A 15,926-nucleotide genomic window follows, 5' to 3' on the forward strand; every position below is an offset into this window, starting at 1 on the left:
GTCATCCGTAACAGAAGACTACTGATCTCTAGGCCACATAGTACCCATTATATCTGATATTCTCTTACGGTTTTTTTTCTATGTAGCGGAGAAGTGCCCCAACCCTAGCTTGCTGAGTCTGTGTGGTTCTCTGGCACAGCTGGCCTGTGTGGAGCCAGTGAGGCTGCAAGCCTGGCTCACACGCATGACCGCATCTCCACCCAAAGACTCAGACCAGCTGGACACAGTGCAAGAGAACCGACAGCTGCTGCAGCTCCTTACTTCTTACATTGTGCGAGACAACAGCCAGGTGGGTGAGGGCGTGTGCACCGTGCTGCTCAGTACCCTCATCCCCATGGCCACAGAGATGCTGGCAAGCGGAGATGGAGCTGGCTTTCCTGAGCTCATGGTCATCATGGCCACATTGGCAAGTGCTGGCCAAGGAGCAGGACATTTACAGTTACACCGGGCTGCTATTGACTGGCTCAGTAGATGGTGAGGCACAAAAAAGGAAGGGATGTCTGCGCTCTCTCTCTCTCTCTCTCTCTCTCTCTCTCTCTCTCTCTCTCTCTCTCACCATAAAATATTTATAGCATTAATAGCATTATTTTTTTTAATCACTTTTATTTATTTTTTTATTGTATTTTGAAGCTTTTTCACAATTTCACAACATACCCTGACTTCTCTGTATACCCTAAATATAAATATCTTTTTATTTTCCTTTTAGTAAAAAGTATTTATTCCAGAAGAATGTTGTGGAGAAAGTGACTGCCAATGTTTCACAAGGAAAAGTAAGCATAATGGATAGTAATAGTAAATAACATTAGTTTGTATAATTCTTTAAAGAATCCTTGTAATGAAATTTTTTTGTACTCAGCATTATTTTTTGTTTTTTTAAATAGCACGCCAGCATGTTGGAGTGTGCATGCCACATAATCTCATATCTGGCAGATGTGATGAATGCACTAAGGCAGAGCAGTGGCCAGGGCTCATCTCAGATTTTGATGGAGGGAGAAGAGAAGGCCATTGAGGTGGACTCGGATTGGGTAGAGGAACTAGCTGTGGAGGAGGAAGATTCACAGGCTGAGGACTCGGTCAGACAATTACCTTCTGCCTGGGCCGATGAATAATGCAATATAGTTGTCCTTTTTCAGGAGCGTTAAAAAGCCTCAAGTGAGGCTGCCTTTCAGGTTTTCATGGTACTTGAAGCTTAATTTTTGCTTCTGTTTGTTTTTGTTTTTTTTTTCTAGGATGAGGATTCTCTTTGCAATAAGCTTTGTACCTTTACCATTACACAGAAGGAGTTCATGAACCAGCATTGGTAATGGAAGAACTAGCCTTCTTCTATATGTACCCATTTTCCCCTCCAGTGACACACAATACTCATTTAAAACTGCACCCCCTGCCCTTACTGCTCTCCTTTCCCTATACAGGTATCATTGTCACACCTGTAAGATGGTGGATGGGGTAGGTGTGTGCACAGTGTGTGCCAAGGTCTGTCACAAAGACCATGAGATCTCCTATGCCAAATACGGCTCTTTCTTCTGTGACTGCGGGGCCAAGGAGGATGGCAGCTGCCAGGTGAGACCGAATACTTCAAGTCATCATGGAAAAAGAACAACAGCGGTAACTTTGGCTTGCAAATCAGTTATCATTGAAATTCATAAGCTCATTCCATTTTTCCTTCAGTTCCATCAATAATTTAATACATTTTATGAATCATCATGTTTTTTTTCTTGTTAACTTAGTGATACTTTTTGCCTGTGATTTAGTAAAATAGAGTACATTTGCTTATTTTATCAGTTTGATATATTTCCATAGATAAATATTTTTAGCTATACAATTTAACATTAAATCATAACATTTAATACATGTCCTTTTAAGCCTGGATTATACTTGCTTTTAAATATGCAAACGTGTATACAAGATGACTGTGGCATGTGATGTTCCATGCAATTCTTAATTAGTCTCAACAAAAAAAAAACACGATAAAAAAACTATTGTTTGTCTTCAATTATGTTATTGTGTACAGTGCAGTGAAAACTTTTAACTTGTGGTTAGTGCTTGATATTTAGAAACATTTCATCTTTTTTTGAATACCAGTTTTCTGGATCTTTGTCATTATAGGTACTTACGAAAATATGTACAGTAGATTAAAAGGTCATAATTTACAAGTCAAGCCAAATTTTGAGACTTTCATCAAACCTGAGAGACTCGGGTTGTCAGTGTGTTTAACATAGCTGTGCATGAAGGCACTAAACAGTTTACGGCTTGACTTGAAACCCTGAGAGACAGGTTTTGTGGCAGAGAAGTATGTGAGAAATACTATTCACGCTGCTGCTGCTTCTGTACACACAAAAAAGTCACAGGTCAGTTATAATCCAGGCTTTAATGGAATCCCAAAGCATGTAAAACTAATCAGTATTTTAAGTTATCTCAAGTTTTAAAAATCAAGTTTGTTTTGTTAACTCCTCTAATACTCCATGGTACCCCATTTCCCCATTTAACATTTATAAATAACTATTTTAAGCATTTTAAGTGGTTTGTACATGTATTTGAACAGTGTTCCATGTGTGTTTTGTTGCCCAGGCTCTGGTGAAGAGAAGCCCCAGTAGTGGAATGAGCTCTACTATGAAGGAATCCTCAGCTTTCCAGAGCGAGCTACGCATGCCTGAAAGTGCCATCCGGCAGCAGAGTACCTCACCTGCTGACAAGGGCAAAGTCACCATCTGTGATGGCAGGAGCAGCGATGAGGAGAAGCCCAAGAAAAGCAGTGTGTGCAAAAACATTGAGGGCTGCAGAGAGGACCTTCTAGCCCAAGTGGTAAGAGTGATCGCTACATGGGAGACCGTTAATTCGTGAAACAGAGAAAAATCAAAGATCCTGTTGCTTCAAGTGGGTTAAGTGGAGTTCAAGATGACTTTAAGTTATGTAACCCTAATAACACACCATTGATTGTTTTGTAACTGAACATTCTTGTTACTATCGTTGCTCTATGCATTTTTTTTTCTTGGAAACGCCACATCACAGGAATATTGAGATGATTAGGTGATGTTCTTTATATTGTACTTTGTAAATATAAATGATTCTATTCATCAAGTGTTTGCTATTTTTCTATTTGATGTTTGAATCTTTTGGCTGTTCTTCTGTCTGTGTCTTGCAGGTGACTTCATCCACAGCAACCCTAGTGCTGGACCTGCTGAACTTCCTAATGGATGCCATTCAAACCAATTTCCAACAAGACTCCGCTCTGGGCAGCAGCAGCCGTGCTCAGCAGGCTCTCAATGAACTGCACACCCAGGATAAGACTGTAGAGATGACTGACCAGCTCATGGTACAGTATTATGTGCATGGAGTCTGAGTGTTATAGACTTAAAGCTGACTGAATTGTTTCTTAGTACAACACTTCACTCTGGAAATACAACAAGAGTTGCTCTTTGTGTGTCTGTGGTTTCTCCAGGTTCCCACTCTGGGCTCTCAGGAAGGTGCATTTGAGAATGTAAGGATGAACTATAGTGGTGATCAAGGCCAGACCATCAGGCAGCTCATCAGTGCTCATGTTCTGCGACGTGTGGCCATGTGCGTGCTCTCTTCTCCCCATGGACGCAGACAACATCTTGCTGTCAGCCATGAGAAGGGAAAGGTATATTTGCTGATGATGCTTTGGCTGTCAATTGATTTTTTTTTAATGATCGACCAGTTGATGGAGGGGAAAAGTGTATTTATTTATTTATTTTTATATTGTTTAACAATTAATTGCTGGGCATTTATAGGTTCTAAACATTTATAAATTTATAAAAAATGTTTTAGTTGTATTTCATGAAAATCCTTGTTTATGTCTTTTTTCTCATCAAGTTTATGTTTGTATAATGTTTGACTAACTTCTTTTCCACAAAGATCACAGTCTTGCAGCTGTCGGCCCTCCTGAAACAGGCTGACTCCAGTAAGAGGAAACTGACTCTAACACGCCTGGCCTCGGCGCCTGTGCCCTTCACTGTCCTCAGCCTGACCGGAAACCCTTGTAATGAAGACTACCTGGCCGTGTGTGGCCTTAAGGTAATAAATGTCTGCAAATATATATATTTTTTAATAGAAACACTTTTTTAAATAAATTAAAAAATAAAAATAAAAAAAGTTGCTGAGCTACATGTGTCCGTTTGTGTGTGTCCAATCTGCAGGACTGTCACGTGCTCACGTTCAGTAGTACAGGCTCTGTGTCAGATCATCTGGTACTGCACCCTCAGCTGGCAACTGGAAACTTCATAATCAAGGCCATCTGGCTGCCTGGATCTCAGACTGAACTAGCTATTATTACAGCTGACTTTGTTAAGGTGAACCATTTTCCTGATAATACTTCAGTGTATTTGAAAATGGTGTTCCTAACACAATCATAGTAATTTACGCAAACGCTACATGTTTTTAAAGGTTTAATAAACATTTCTTTCTAGATCTATGACTTATCTGTGGATGCCCTGAGCCCTATGTATTACTTCCTACTTCCAAGCTCCAAGATCAGAGACGCAACGTTCCTATTCAGCGAAGAGGGTAAAAACATTATCGTCATTATGTCTTCCGCTGGTTACATGTACACTCAGGTTATGGATGAAACCAGCAGTGCTCAGCACGGCCCTTTCTATGTTACCAACGTATTGGAGATCAGCCACGAAGACTTAAAGGTAAAATCCCTTGCGTCGTATAAATGGATATATGGCTCCGTAATGAAAACAGAGTGGATGTCATTAGAGTAAAGCTCATCAGGTTAACTCTGACTCACAGGACAGCAATGGCCAGGTGGCAGGAGGAGGTGTGTCTGTATACTATTCCCACGTGCTGCAGATGCTCTTCTTCAGTTACAGTCAGGGCAAGTCCTTTGCTGCCACAGTCAACCGCAGCAGCATGGATACACAAAGACTATTCACCATAAATGTTAAAGGGTATGCTGTTTTTAACTGAACCTCATTCCGGATGTGATGTCTTTACTCTAAAGTAATTCATGACATCAGAGCCATTTGTATTAATGTGGAATATTTTTTTTTTTTTTTTTTTTTTTTTTTTTTTTTTTTTTTTTTAAATAAAGGTCAAATGGAGGAAGTAAAACATCTCCGGCTCTGTGTCAGTGGTCTGAAGTAATGAACCACCCAGGGCTAGTGTGCTGTGTGCAGCAGACCACAGGGATTCCGCTGGTCATTATGGTGAAGCCTGACACCTTCCTGATCCAGGAGATCAAAACTTTACCTGCCAAAGCCAAGGTTTGTCTTTAGACAGAGCTTAGCTGTACATTTGTGTGGTGCGATTTTCTGATGATTCTAAAGACTTATTCTGTGCTGCACAGATACAGGACATGGTTGCCATTCGTCACACCGCCAGTAACGAGCAACAGCGTACTACTATGATCCTACTGTGTGAGGATGGCAGCCTCCGCATCTACATGGCCAATGTGGAGAACACGTCTTACTGGCTACAGCCATCTTTGCAGCCCAGTGGTGTCATCAGTATCATGAAGCCTGTCCGGAAACGCAAAGCTGCTGCTGCTAGTGAGTCACGCCACTTCACAGCTTAATATTGTTTTTAAGTTTGAAATATTTTTAAGCACCATAATAATTTACTATTTACTAATAAATTACTATAATGTCCATCAGTGCTGGGTGAAGCCAAAGGTTCTTATATTGTTAAAGTCCACCCCTAAAATAAACCTTAAATATGTTAAATATTGGACTTTATCGCTCCTCCAGCTACACGTACATCCAGCCAGGTGACCTTCCCAGTGGATTTCTTTGAACACAATCAGCAGCTAACGGAAGTGGAGTTTGGAGGCAATGACTTGCTACAGGTCTATAATGGGCAGCAGATCAAACACCGCCTCAACTCTTCTGGGATGTATGTGGCCAACACCAAGGTAAAAAAAAGACTAATACGACAGTAATTCGTAATAATTATTACATGCATGTTTATTGTATTTTGTATTAGCATGAGTAAAAGTAGCGAATGTGATGTTTTTCTCAGCCTGGTGGATTCACAGTGGAGGTGGTCAACAATAACAGCTCTATGGTGATGACGGGAATGAGGGTTCAAGCTGGTACTCAGGCCATAGAAAGAGCTCCATCATACATTGAGATCTTTGGGCGCACAATGCAGATGAACTTGACTCGCTCCCGTTGGTTTGATCTGCCCTTTACACGAGAAGAGGCCCTGCAGGCTGACAAGAAGCTCTCCATTTTCAGTAATAATTTTTCTGTACTGTATTCTGTTCCTCTTAAGGTCTGTGATGTCAACAATTATTTTATTTTTTGATGTTTTTTCACACTCTCTTTGTGTCTGACCTTCACAGTTGGTGCATCTGTAGACCCTACAGGAGTAACAATGCTAGACTCCATTAAGATTTATGGCAAAACCAAAGAGCAGTTTGGGTGGCCCGATGAACCCCCTGAAGACTTCCCTTCTGCCTCAGTCAACAATGTCTGCAGCCCTAACTTGAACCAAAGCAATGGCACTGGAGACAATGATATAACCACACCAACTTCCACCAACGGCACAGTACTGGAAAGGTGAGCCTAGCTTGCTTGTGGCCTTTGCTGCTTACCGCTAGTTCAGTCATAGTCTGTACTAGAGTACGGCCCACACATCTTTGAACCCGAATCTAAAATTCTTTTATTTTTTATTTCTTTACATGTAAACTGTTTCGTCTTTATGTTGTTAGTGTATTTTGCCTATGTTTGCTTTAACATTGCACAATTCTAGAAGGAGAGCAGGGAGAAATGGACTGGAGGAGTGTGTGGTGTGTCCAGTGCATGGCTACCTTCATAATGACTTGTGCTTGCATGCTTACATGTCTTCTGTTACATACAGATTATTTTTTACTTGTTTCTTTCTGTGATCCTCACACATATTTCTTTTTCTTTGCTCCCAAAAAAACAATAAAATAAAGTTGCGAAACTGAGTCCTTATCAACATTGGACCGGTTAGTAACCGCCCTTTTTCTGCTTGTTTGCATGGTGTGTGTGTGTGTGTGTGTGTGTCGGCACGTACAAGGCAAAAACAAAGCAGAATACTTAACTTGCTATGCCTTAGAAAGAACTGCAAGCAATTTTCACTTTCATGACATCTCATAATATTGCTTAATGTATGTGCTTTTAACTGGGTGTATTATTGGTGCATTGATGTTCTAGAACTATTTGATAGTTAGTTATTTGCAGTGCTTTGAATTGCGTGGTTTTAAAGTTTGAGCTTTTCCTTTACATAAACATGGTTTAATATACTCTTTTTTTCTAGGTTGGTGGTGAGCTCTCTTGAAGCTCTAGAGAGTTGCTATGCAATTGGTTCAGCCAGTGAGAAGGTGAGTAAAACTGGGTACCTCTGTTGGTGTTTTGAGATCCATAAGGGATTTTGGTCCAAATTAGTGCTTACATGTTTTGTGGATGACCACTTGTTCAGGAGAAAAACAAAGCTCCAGCTCTGGAGTTAGCCACTCTTCTGCTGTCCATGCCAACTCCTGCTGGAGTCCAGCAGCAGACCAAAGGCCTTCTGGCCAGTCTGCACACTAGCCGCACAGCCTACCATAACCACAAGGTACTGACCCAAGTTAGCCACCTGTAGATAATCAAGAGAGTTCCTTTATCTATATGAACAAAAGTGTGTAGTTTGCTGTTTTAACCGTGGAGTCTCCTGTTTGCAGGATCAGTCTCTGCTGAGTAACGCAGTACAGTGTTTGAATAGCTGCAATAAGGAAAGCAAGGATCTGGACCCTGAGGTTTTCCAGCGGCTCGTGATAACCGCCCGCTCTATCGCCATCATGAGACCCAACAACCTGGTGCATTTCACAGAGTCCAAAATGCCTCATCCTGAAACTGGTACACAACAGTGAATGCTTATGAGATTGTTTTGCAGTAGTAATAGAGAAGGGTGAACACTACATTTACTTCACAATATTGCTCCTGCGTATACCCTGTTAATTATTCTGTCCCTTGTGCTACCTTGACGCACTTTTCTCAGATCTTAGTGAGGATGGGCTGAAACAAGCAGATACTGAAGGCTGCAGTTTTGTTATGCAGCTTGTCAATAACTTCTGGAAGCTTCATGCTCTTAAACCCAAGAATGCATTCCTTGCTCCAGCCTGTTTGCCTGGTAAATAGATGCATCTCAGTATTCAAAGCTATTTCATTTATATTAATTAAGACTGCTGAATGTAACTTTTTTCCATCTTGGCCTTTTTGAGGTCTAACCCATATCGAAGCCACAGTAAATGCACTCGTGGACATCATTCACGGCTATTGCAGTTGTGAGCTGGACTACATTAATGTGGCCTCTAAAATCTACATGCAGATGCTGCTCTGCCCTGTAAGTTCTGGACTTTACTTGATGATGATTTATGACTCTTTATATATATATATATTTAAGCTCAGTGAAGGTATTGGTTATATTTGCAATAATTTCAGGACACCTCCGTGAGCTTCGCCTGCAAACAGGCCCTGATAAGAGTACTGAGACCCAGGAATAAACGTAGACATGTGACACTGCCCTCTCCACCACGTTCCAACACCCCCATGGGTAAGTGCTGAAATCGGAATTTTTTTTTTTTTATCTCTCATATTTAAATGAAGGTTGAATTTACAAAGAGGTATTTGCTGTTAACTGGAATATAAAAGCTTCAAAATATGCTGCCGTTGTCATCAGTATTTATATGTAATTATCACTGTAACCAGCATATTAGATTTTGGAACTGACCCAAACAGGTTAGGGTCAAGTGTGTGTAAAAAATATATATATATATATATATACATTTCACTATCTTTTTTCCTGTCAAGTATATTTTCAGGCAAATTAGTAACTAGACTTGCAACAGATAGATTTGTTGACATTACAGACACTTCCATCTACACTGTTGGCAAACAGGTTTGGCATACACTTGCTTTCTAATGTAATGAACAGTGTGACATCCATCAACACGGGCAATTACCTTCTAATCTCTCAGGTGATAAAGATGATGAAGATGATGACGATGCTGATGACAAAATGCAGCCAGCTGGTATGACTGGAGGAGACGGTGGCAGGCAGGAGAGCCAAGAGCAAAGTGAGGTGGATCATGGAGATTTTGAGATGGTGGTGAGTTTTGCCTAAATATTGGCTCTCAATAAAGCCATTAATATCATTGTTATAGGCAGTTATGTAATTCTGTACTCAGTAATTTTAAAACTCTGTAATATTTTTTTTTTTTTTTGCCCCTTGTCCATCTGTGCCATGCAGTCTGAGTCTATGGTTCTGGAGACTGCAGAGAACGTGACCAATGGAAATCCATCTCCCCTAGAGGCTTTGCTGGCTGGGGCTGAGGGCTTCCCACCAATGTTGGACATCCCTCCTGATGCTGATGATGAGACCATGGTTGAGCTAGCCATAGCTCTCAGTCTTCAACAGGATCAGCAAGGTTAAAATCTGAAACTGATGATTTGTTGAAACAAACAGCCGCTGGAATATTAGAATTTTAATATGTAGGAGATGGTATTTTTGTTTTACTGAGGTTGATCTGGTTTATGTCTGAGTTTAAGTGACCTTGGTTTAACTCCTGTCTAATGACCATTTGGCAAATTTGATGCTATATCTCAGTTTGTTTTATTTTGGTCTGTCTGCACATGTGACTGTTACAGGTAGCAGCAGCAGTGCTCTTGGACTACAGAGTCTGGGTCTTTCTGGACAAGCTCCAAGCTCCTCCTCTCTGGATGCAGGCACCTTATCAGACACCACTGCATCGGGTAACTGCACCTACTTTTCCTCATCAGTGTTTATCTTGGGTACATTCATAGTAAAGGCCATCTTTAATTTTTTTTTTAATAATAAGAATGTCTCTTGGGTTTCTCAAAGCATGTCTTGTCTAAGTTTTGGAGTATCCCTGAACTGCACATTTTTTTTGCTTTCCTCCTTGATTCGTCTCATAAACATAGCTGAAATATATTGCATTTGGGTGAGTTAGAGATAGTAAAACAGCTAAATGTGCAGGGCTGTGCTTACTCCAGGACTCAGTTATTAAGCACTGAGTTACTCCATTCAGACTTTAGACTTTTTCCAAACACTCAGTTGCTACAATAAATTCCAGTTTATTAGGAATATTTACTGTGTAGGTGTATAATAATTTTTTATCTTTGCCGATATCATTAGAAAACCCCCTTGCAAAGAATGCTGTTTTTTTCCTGTAACAGCTCTGGTTATACTTTCAGCCCCAGCCTCGGATGACGAGGGGAGCACAGCGGCCACAGACGGCTCCACGCTGCGCACCTCTCCCGCCGAGCATGGGGGCAGTGTGGGCTCTGAGAGTGGAGGCAGCGCCATTGACTCAGTAGCTGGAGAACATAATGGTGAGGGAGTTTTTTGGTTAGCAGAGTGTGAAGGATCAATCTGTAGACTTGTATATACATTGTAAACCTGGCTGGCTATTACTGTCTTGTTACTGTCTCAATAGGATAAGGTATTCCTTTATCAGTCCCACAATTTAAAAAAAAAGGTCTTGAGGACCTTGGCTATCTCTGTTGGTCAATTTTTGTAACAGATTTCTAGCAGTTTGGCAGGTAGTTTGCTTAGCTATTTACAATTAATTGGTGAAATTTGATCATTCTTGGCCTCAATGAAACATCAAAACTCCCGCATTAGAAAGTTGACTAGATTTCCATGAATTTGCTGTCTGAACCCAAGGCTGAATCGTTTTATTTAAAAAAAAAAAACAATCTATTTATTTATTTTAGTGTCTGGGCGCAGCAGCGCTTATGGGGACACTACAGTTGAGGGTCATCATGCAGGGCCAGGCAGTGTGAGCTCCAGCACTGGAGCCATCAGCACCACCACAGCCCAGCATGAAGGAGACGGCTCTGAAGGAGAAGGAGAAAATGAGGGTGATCTTCACACTAGCAATCGGTAGCACTGCACTAAAACACAATAGACATGTTTTAATAAATATAACACTTGGCTGTATATTTTATACTTGTATACATTTATATTTTAAAAAGTTAGTCTTAGCAATTAACCTGTGTTGCGTACATCATCGTTTAGGCTGCACATGGTACGGTTAATGCTCTTGGAGCGGCTTCTCCAACACCTTCCTCAGCTGCATAGTGTGGGTGGAGTGCGTGCTATTCCCTATATGCAAGTGATTCTCATGCTGACCGCTGACCTGGATGGAGAAGATGAGAAGGACAAAGGTGCACTAGATAATCTGCTGTCTCAGCTCATTGGAGAACTCGGGATGCACAAGAAGGTCAGTAAAAGTTGGTTGGGTTTTCCCCCCGGAATGAAAGCAGAAATTTAGGGTTCTTGGTGAATTAATATTACCCATACAACTTTACCAGGTTTTTAAATATGAACTTTTCCCATTTTTATTAAGGATGTCTCAAAGAAGAATGAGCGCAGTCCTATAAATGAAGTGCATCTGGTCATCATGAGGCTCCTTAGTGTCTTCATGTCACGTACGAAGTCTGGCTCCAAGCCTTCCTCTGAGGTATAGCAACTCAGGGATTTATTTGACCATATTTAGAACATGGTTTCTACAAATAACATGTTACATTCTCTTTGGTTTGGTGCCTTTTATATACTACCTAAGTGGCACTTCCAAAAAGCAGTATGTTCATGATTTTTTTGTTTTGTTTTTATATTATTCTGCAGTCTTCCTCACTCATTTCTAATGCAACGGCTACTGCTCTGTTGAGTCTGGGAGCGATAGACTACTGTCTCCATGTGCTTAAGTCTTTACTGGAATTCTGGAAAACCCAGCAGGGAGAGGAAGAACCAGCAGCTGCCAGTCAGCTCCTCAAACCCCACACCTCCTCTTCTCCACCTGACATGAGTCCATTCTTCCTGAGGCAGTATGTCAAGGTAAGACAGATGATTTGATTTCAACAGATAACAGATTATTTAAGTGTTGGTGAGGTTGTAAAGTGAAGTTGTGCTAAAACATTTACCAGTTAAATGTGGGAAACTGCTAAACCTGTTGTGCTGCTTCCTCAGGGTCATGCTGCTGATGTTTTTGAAGCTTACTCCCAGCTCCTCACCGAAATGGTGTTACGGCTGCCCTACCAGATCAAGAAGATCGCCGACATAAACCCCCGCATTCCACCACCCATTTTTGATCACTGCTGGTTTTACTTCCTGTCTGAGGTAAATCAGTCTCATCCTTCTCAGATTGTTCACTATTTGGCCAAAAGTACGTGGACACCCGATCATAGAACCCTTATGTAGCTTCAGTCCCAATCAGTTGCCCCAAAGCTGAAAGTACACAATCGTATATCGTATAGCGAATTATATTCGCATGCATGGTCAACCTTTATGTGCGTAGATTTAATTGTGACCCATTTAACTGTGACCCTGTTTCCTTCCCGTCTGCAGTATCTGATGATCCAACAGACTCCGTTTGTGAGAAGGCAAGTCAGGAAGTTGCTTCTCTTTATCTGTGGTTCAAAGGAGAAGTATCGGCAGTTGCGGGATCTCCACACATTAGACTCTCATGTTCGTAGCATCAAAAAGCTTCTGGAAGAGCAGGGCATCTTCCTCAGGGGTGGCATTGTCACAGCAACCTCTGGCTCTGCGCTACAGTATGATACACTCATCAGTCTGGTGAGAGAGTGGGGCCCTGGGAATATTGCGTATTGTTGGGACCGATTTTCTTTATTTGGAGATAACGTTTTGATGGTCTGTCTGTTTGTTTTAGATGGAACACCTGAAAGCTTGTGCAGAAATAGCAACCCAAAGAACAATCAACTGGCAAAAGTTCTGTATCAAGGATGATTGTAAGTATTAGGGTTTTTCCCATAAATTAAAAATAGAGTAATGAAAGAGTTATGGGTAAGATGTACATTTTTATTAAAGTATATTCCCTCTTTTTTTTTAATCTTTTAATAGTTGTGTGAAAATTCATTCCTGCATTTATAGAAGCTAGAATTCATCACCATTCCTTCTTTTAGAAAATCTAGCTAGATGTCTCCTTACAGAAAACAACCATATTATTATTTGCTTATTTTTAAATAAAACTTGCCTTTTTTTTCCCCTCCAGATAATGATCATTTTAGATGTGTCCTTGTTTTAAGCACTCGATACAGCCTGTGGTTGTTTAAAAGTGGGGCTGAATTTGTTTTTCTTTCAGCTGTGCTGTACTTCCTACTTCAAGTGAGTTTCCTGGTGGATGAGGGTGTCTCGCCAGTGCTGCTTCAGCTGCTCTCCTGTGCACTGTGTGGTAGTAAAGTCATGGCTGCTTCCTCATCTGGAGGTTCTTCAGGGGCTGGTGCCTCACAATCTTCCCAAAGCAAGTCCTCTAGCAAGAAGAGCAAGAAGGAGGACAAAGAGAAGGACAAAGAAGGTGATCAGCGAAATTTACCCCACCACTACACATACATACATAATTGAAAATCAATATTTTCCCAATGCGGTGGATCGCAGCATTACACAAAACATGCATCAAAGATCTAGTGGAGTTCTTGTATATAAACACACATGCTGCCACATTAAAAATAAGACCCAACATGCACCGTTCCCTCAGCTTTTACTGTAACAGCTTGAAAGTAGCTCACGTATGTTTCAGATTGAGAATGAAGTGTTGTTTACGTCTAGTCACTTTTCTGTGGATATATACATGTTTGTCAGAGAGAAGAAACTGGAATACATTTAGATCGGACACCCTGAGCACCAACAAGAAAATTCCAAATACAATACAGTATAATTCTGTAAATAGAAAACCTTTTTTTTATTCTCTTATGTGACTAGGTTGTGTTGCTTCAGCATTGTCTTTTTTTTTTTCCCCCGGCCTCTTGTGTTTCCCTGTACAGGTGACGGAGTGGGCAGTCAGGAGGATCAGCTGTGCAGTGCTCTGGTCAGTCAGCTCAACAAATTTGCAGACAAAGAAACTTTGATTCAGTTCCTACGCTGCTTCTTGCTGGAGTCTAACTCTTCCTCTGTGCGCTGGCAAGCCCACTGCCTGGCTCTGCACATCTACAGGTACAATGCATACGGAACACCCATACTACCATTTCATTTTATGCTTATATTAGCTTGATGTTTCTTGATTGTTCTCTTAATTTTTCTTTAGTACATTAACAGCTTTTTTTAATAGTAGCTGCATTGATTATTTCAAATTCTGTTAAGTCACAGCAAAATTCTTCTGTATAGGAATTCCACCAAAGCCCATCAAGAGTTGCTGCTGGACCTGACTTGGGCTATATGGCCTGAACTCCCTGCCTATGGCCGTAAAGCTGCTCAATTTGTAGATCTGCTGGGCTATTTCTCACTCAAAACCCCTCAAACAGAAAAGAAGGTGGGTTTCTTTAATAATTCCCATTCAAGTCAATGGACTGTTCTGTACCATTTGTGCAAATAACCAGGACCTTCTTGCTGATAAATCCATTTTGCAAATTTCTCTAAACTTTTATTTTTTACTTTCTTTATAGCTAAAGGAATATTCTCAAAAAGCTGTTGAGATTCTGAGGGCACAAAACCACATACTTACTAATCATCCGAACTCAAACATTTACAAGTAAGTAGTCTGGAGGTTTTGTCCATACGTGCATTGTTTTTCTATCCATCCATCCATGAGGAACATCTGTACAGCTGCTTATTTGTGCACTTGTCTAATCAGTCAGTCATTTGGCATTAGCTCAGTGCAGAAACTCCAATAGCCAAAAGCACCGGTTGAATAATTAAGCATAGTATCGTTCAGCCTGTAAGGAAGTGATTATTTAAATTCCCATCATGGTTGTAAAGAGTGCTTGTTGAGTCTGAGCTACTAAAGATGTCTTATCATCTCTAACAAGTCTGGTCATTCTCCTCTGATTTCACTCATCAGTGTTTTAGCATCAGACTCTCACGGGATGATTTTTGTTCTAGATAGTTGTGTAAAATCCCAGGACAGTTTTTGAAATACGTAAACCAGCCAATCTGGTACAAACAACTAGAGATCACAAGTTAACTTCATTCTGCCACTTGATGTGAGATTTCCAGAAGTATTAGAAGAAGAATTAACCTGCCATTCTTTTTTTTTTTCCCCCCCAGTTTGTTTGTTTGTTTTGTACTTTTGATTCGCTGATTAGATCATTTCCTGAAGGTGTTAATAAAGTGAACAGTCAAAGTTTATATTGTATTCTATGTTTGTTAAAATTAAAAAAAAATTTCTCCCACTATTTTTAGCACCCTTTCTGGCCTAGTGGAATTTGATGGATTTTATCTTGAAAGTGATCCCTGCTTAGTGTGTAACAATCCTGAAGTGCCCTTCTCGGTAAGTCAGACAGCATTAGAGCTTATGTGCTCTTTTTTAAGAGTACAGTCTATTAAATCTGATGGATATCTATTGCTTGTTCACTTTTCTGTTCTTTTTGGGCAGAACATCAAACTGTCCTCAATCAAAGTGGACACCCGTTATACAACCACACAGCAAGTGGTGAAACTAATTGGAAGCCACACTATCAGTAAAGTGACTGTGAAAATTGGAGACCTCAAAAGAACAAAAATGGTGCGCACTATTAATCTGTATTACAACAACCGGACTGTTCAGGCCATCGTGGAGTTGAAGAATAAGTATGCATAGCTATTACAAATTTCTATTTTTTGCTAAGATCATGTATCTCTTGTTTGTGTAATTTCACACATCATCTTTTTTTAAATCCCCTCTAGGCCTGCTCGCTGGCACAAGGCTAAGAGGGTACAGTTGACCCCTGGGCAGACAGAGGTGAAGATTGACTTGCCCCTTCCCATCGTGGCCTCCAATTTAATGATCGAGTTCTCTGACTTCTATGAGAACTACCAGGCATCTACAGAGACACTGCAGTGCCCACGGTGCAGTGCTTCTGTACCTGCCAACCCAGGAGTGTGTGGCAACTGTGGAGAAAATGTCTACCAGTGTCATAAGTGCAGGTACACAGATATTCTATATATGGCAGCCTCTTACATCAACGAGAAGTCGTATGTCTAACGTATGGGATTTTTTTTTT

General features: G+C 40.7%; 1 protein-coding gene across 3 annotated transcripts in view; it reads left to right on the forward strand.

The window, feature by feature from the left end:
* Positions 1-15,926, forward strand: part of ubr4 (ubiquitin protein ligase E3 component n-recognin 4) — a 42,062-nt gene that overhangs the window by 14,694 nt on the left and 11,442 nt on the right. Inside the window, exons 33-74 of one of the 3 annotated variants that reach the window (XM_027170347.2) lie at positions 87-474; positions 707-770; positions 882-1,073; positions 1,230-1,300; positions 1,413-1,605; positions 2,569-2,802; positions 3,143-3,313; positions 3,440-3,622; positions 3,877-4,035; positions 4,158-4,310; positions 4,428-4,655; positions 4,756-4,913; positions 5,057-5,228; positions 5,312-5,513; positions 5,712-5,875; positions 5,983-6,199; positions 6,308-6,524; positions 6,905-6,937; positions 7,249-7,312; positions 7,411-7,545; positions 7,652-7,826; positions 7,969-8,100; positions 8,192-8,313; positions 8,412-8,523; positions 8,948-9,078; positions 9,220-9,397; positions 9,618-9,722; positions 10,167-10,322; positions 10,707-10,875; positions 11,011-11,215; positions 11,342-11,455; positions 11,620-11,829; positions 11,962-12,111; positions 12,340-12,567; positions 12,662-12,740; positions 13,094-13,306; positions 13,773-13,941; positions 14,113-14,257; positions 14,391-14,476; positions 15,127-15,214; positions 15,320-15,513; positions 15,610-15,849. In XM_027170347.2, coding sequence (XP_027026148.2) covers positions 87-474; positions 707-770; positions 882-1,073; positions 1,230-1,300; positions 1,413-1,605; positions 2,569-2,802; positions 3,143-3,313; positions 3,440-3,622; positions 3,877-4,035; positions 4,158-4,310; positions 4,428-4,655; positions 4,756-4,913; positions 5,057-5,228; positions 5,312-5,513; positions 5,712-5,875; positions 5,983-6,199; positions 6,308-6,524; positions 6,905-6,937; positions 7,249-7,312; positions 7,411-7,545; positions 7,652-7,826; positions 7,969-8,100; positions 8,192-8,313; positions 8,412-8,523; positions 8,948-9,078; positions 9,220-9,397; positions 9,618-9,722; positions 10,167-10,322; positions 10,707-10,875; positions 11,011-11,215; positions 11,342-11,455; positions 11,620-11,829; positions 11,962-12,111; positions 12,340-12,567; positions 12,662-12,740; positions 13,094-13,306; positions 13,773-13,941; positions 14,113-14,257; positions 14,391-14,476; positions 15,127-15,214; positions 15,320-15,513; positions 15,610-15,849 — 6,799 coding nt within the window. The remainder of the gene's footprint in view (positions 1-86; positions 475-706; positions 771-881; positions 1,074-1,229; positions 1,301-1,412; positions 1,606-2,568; positions 2,803-3,142; positions 3,314-3,439; positions 3,623-3,876; positions 4,036-4,157; positions 4,311-4,427; positions 4,656-4,755; positions 4,914-5,056; positions 5,229-5,311; positions 5,514-5,711; positions 5,876-5,982; positions 6,200-6,307; positions 6,525-6,904; positions 6,938-7,248; positions 7,313-7,410; positions 7,546-7,651; positions 7,827-7,968; positions 8,101-8,191; positions 8,314-8,411; positions 8,524-8,947; positions 9,079-9,219; positions 9,398-9,617; positions 9,723-10,166; positions 10,323-10,706; positions 10,876-11,010; positions 11,216-11,341; positions 11,456-11,619; positions 11,830-11,961; positions 12,112-12,339; positions 12,568-12,661; positions 12,741-13,093; positions 13,307-13,772; positions 13,942-14,112; positions 14,258-14,390; positions 14,477-15,126; positions 15,215-15,319; positions 15,514-15,609; positions 15,850-15,926) is intronic. The other 2 variants (XM_027170348.2, XM_027170349.2) reach the window with 2 other exon arrangements.

Source organism: Tachysurus fulvidraco, chromosome 23 (assembly GCF_022655615.1).
Source record: "Tachysurus fulvidraco isolate hzauxx_2018 chromosome 23, HZAU_PFXX_2.0, whole genome shotgun sequence".
NCBI classification, from domain to species: Eukaryota; Metazoa; Chordata; class Actinopteri; order Siluriformes; family Bagridae; genus Tachysurus; species Tachysurus fulvidraco.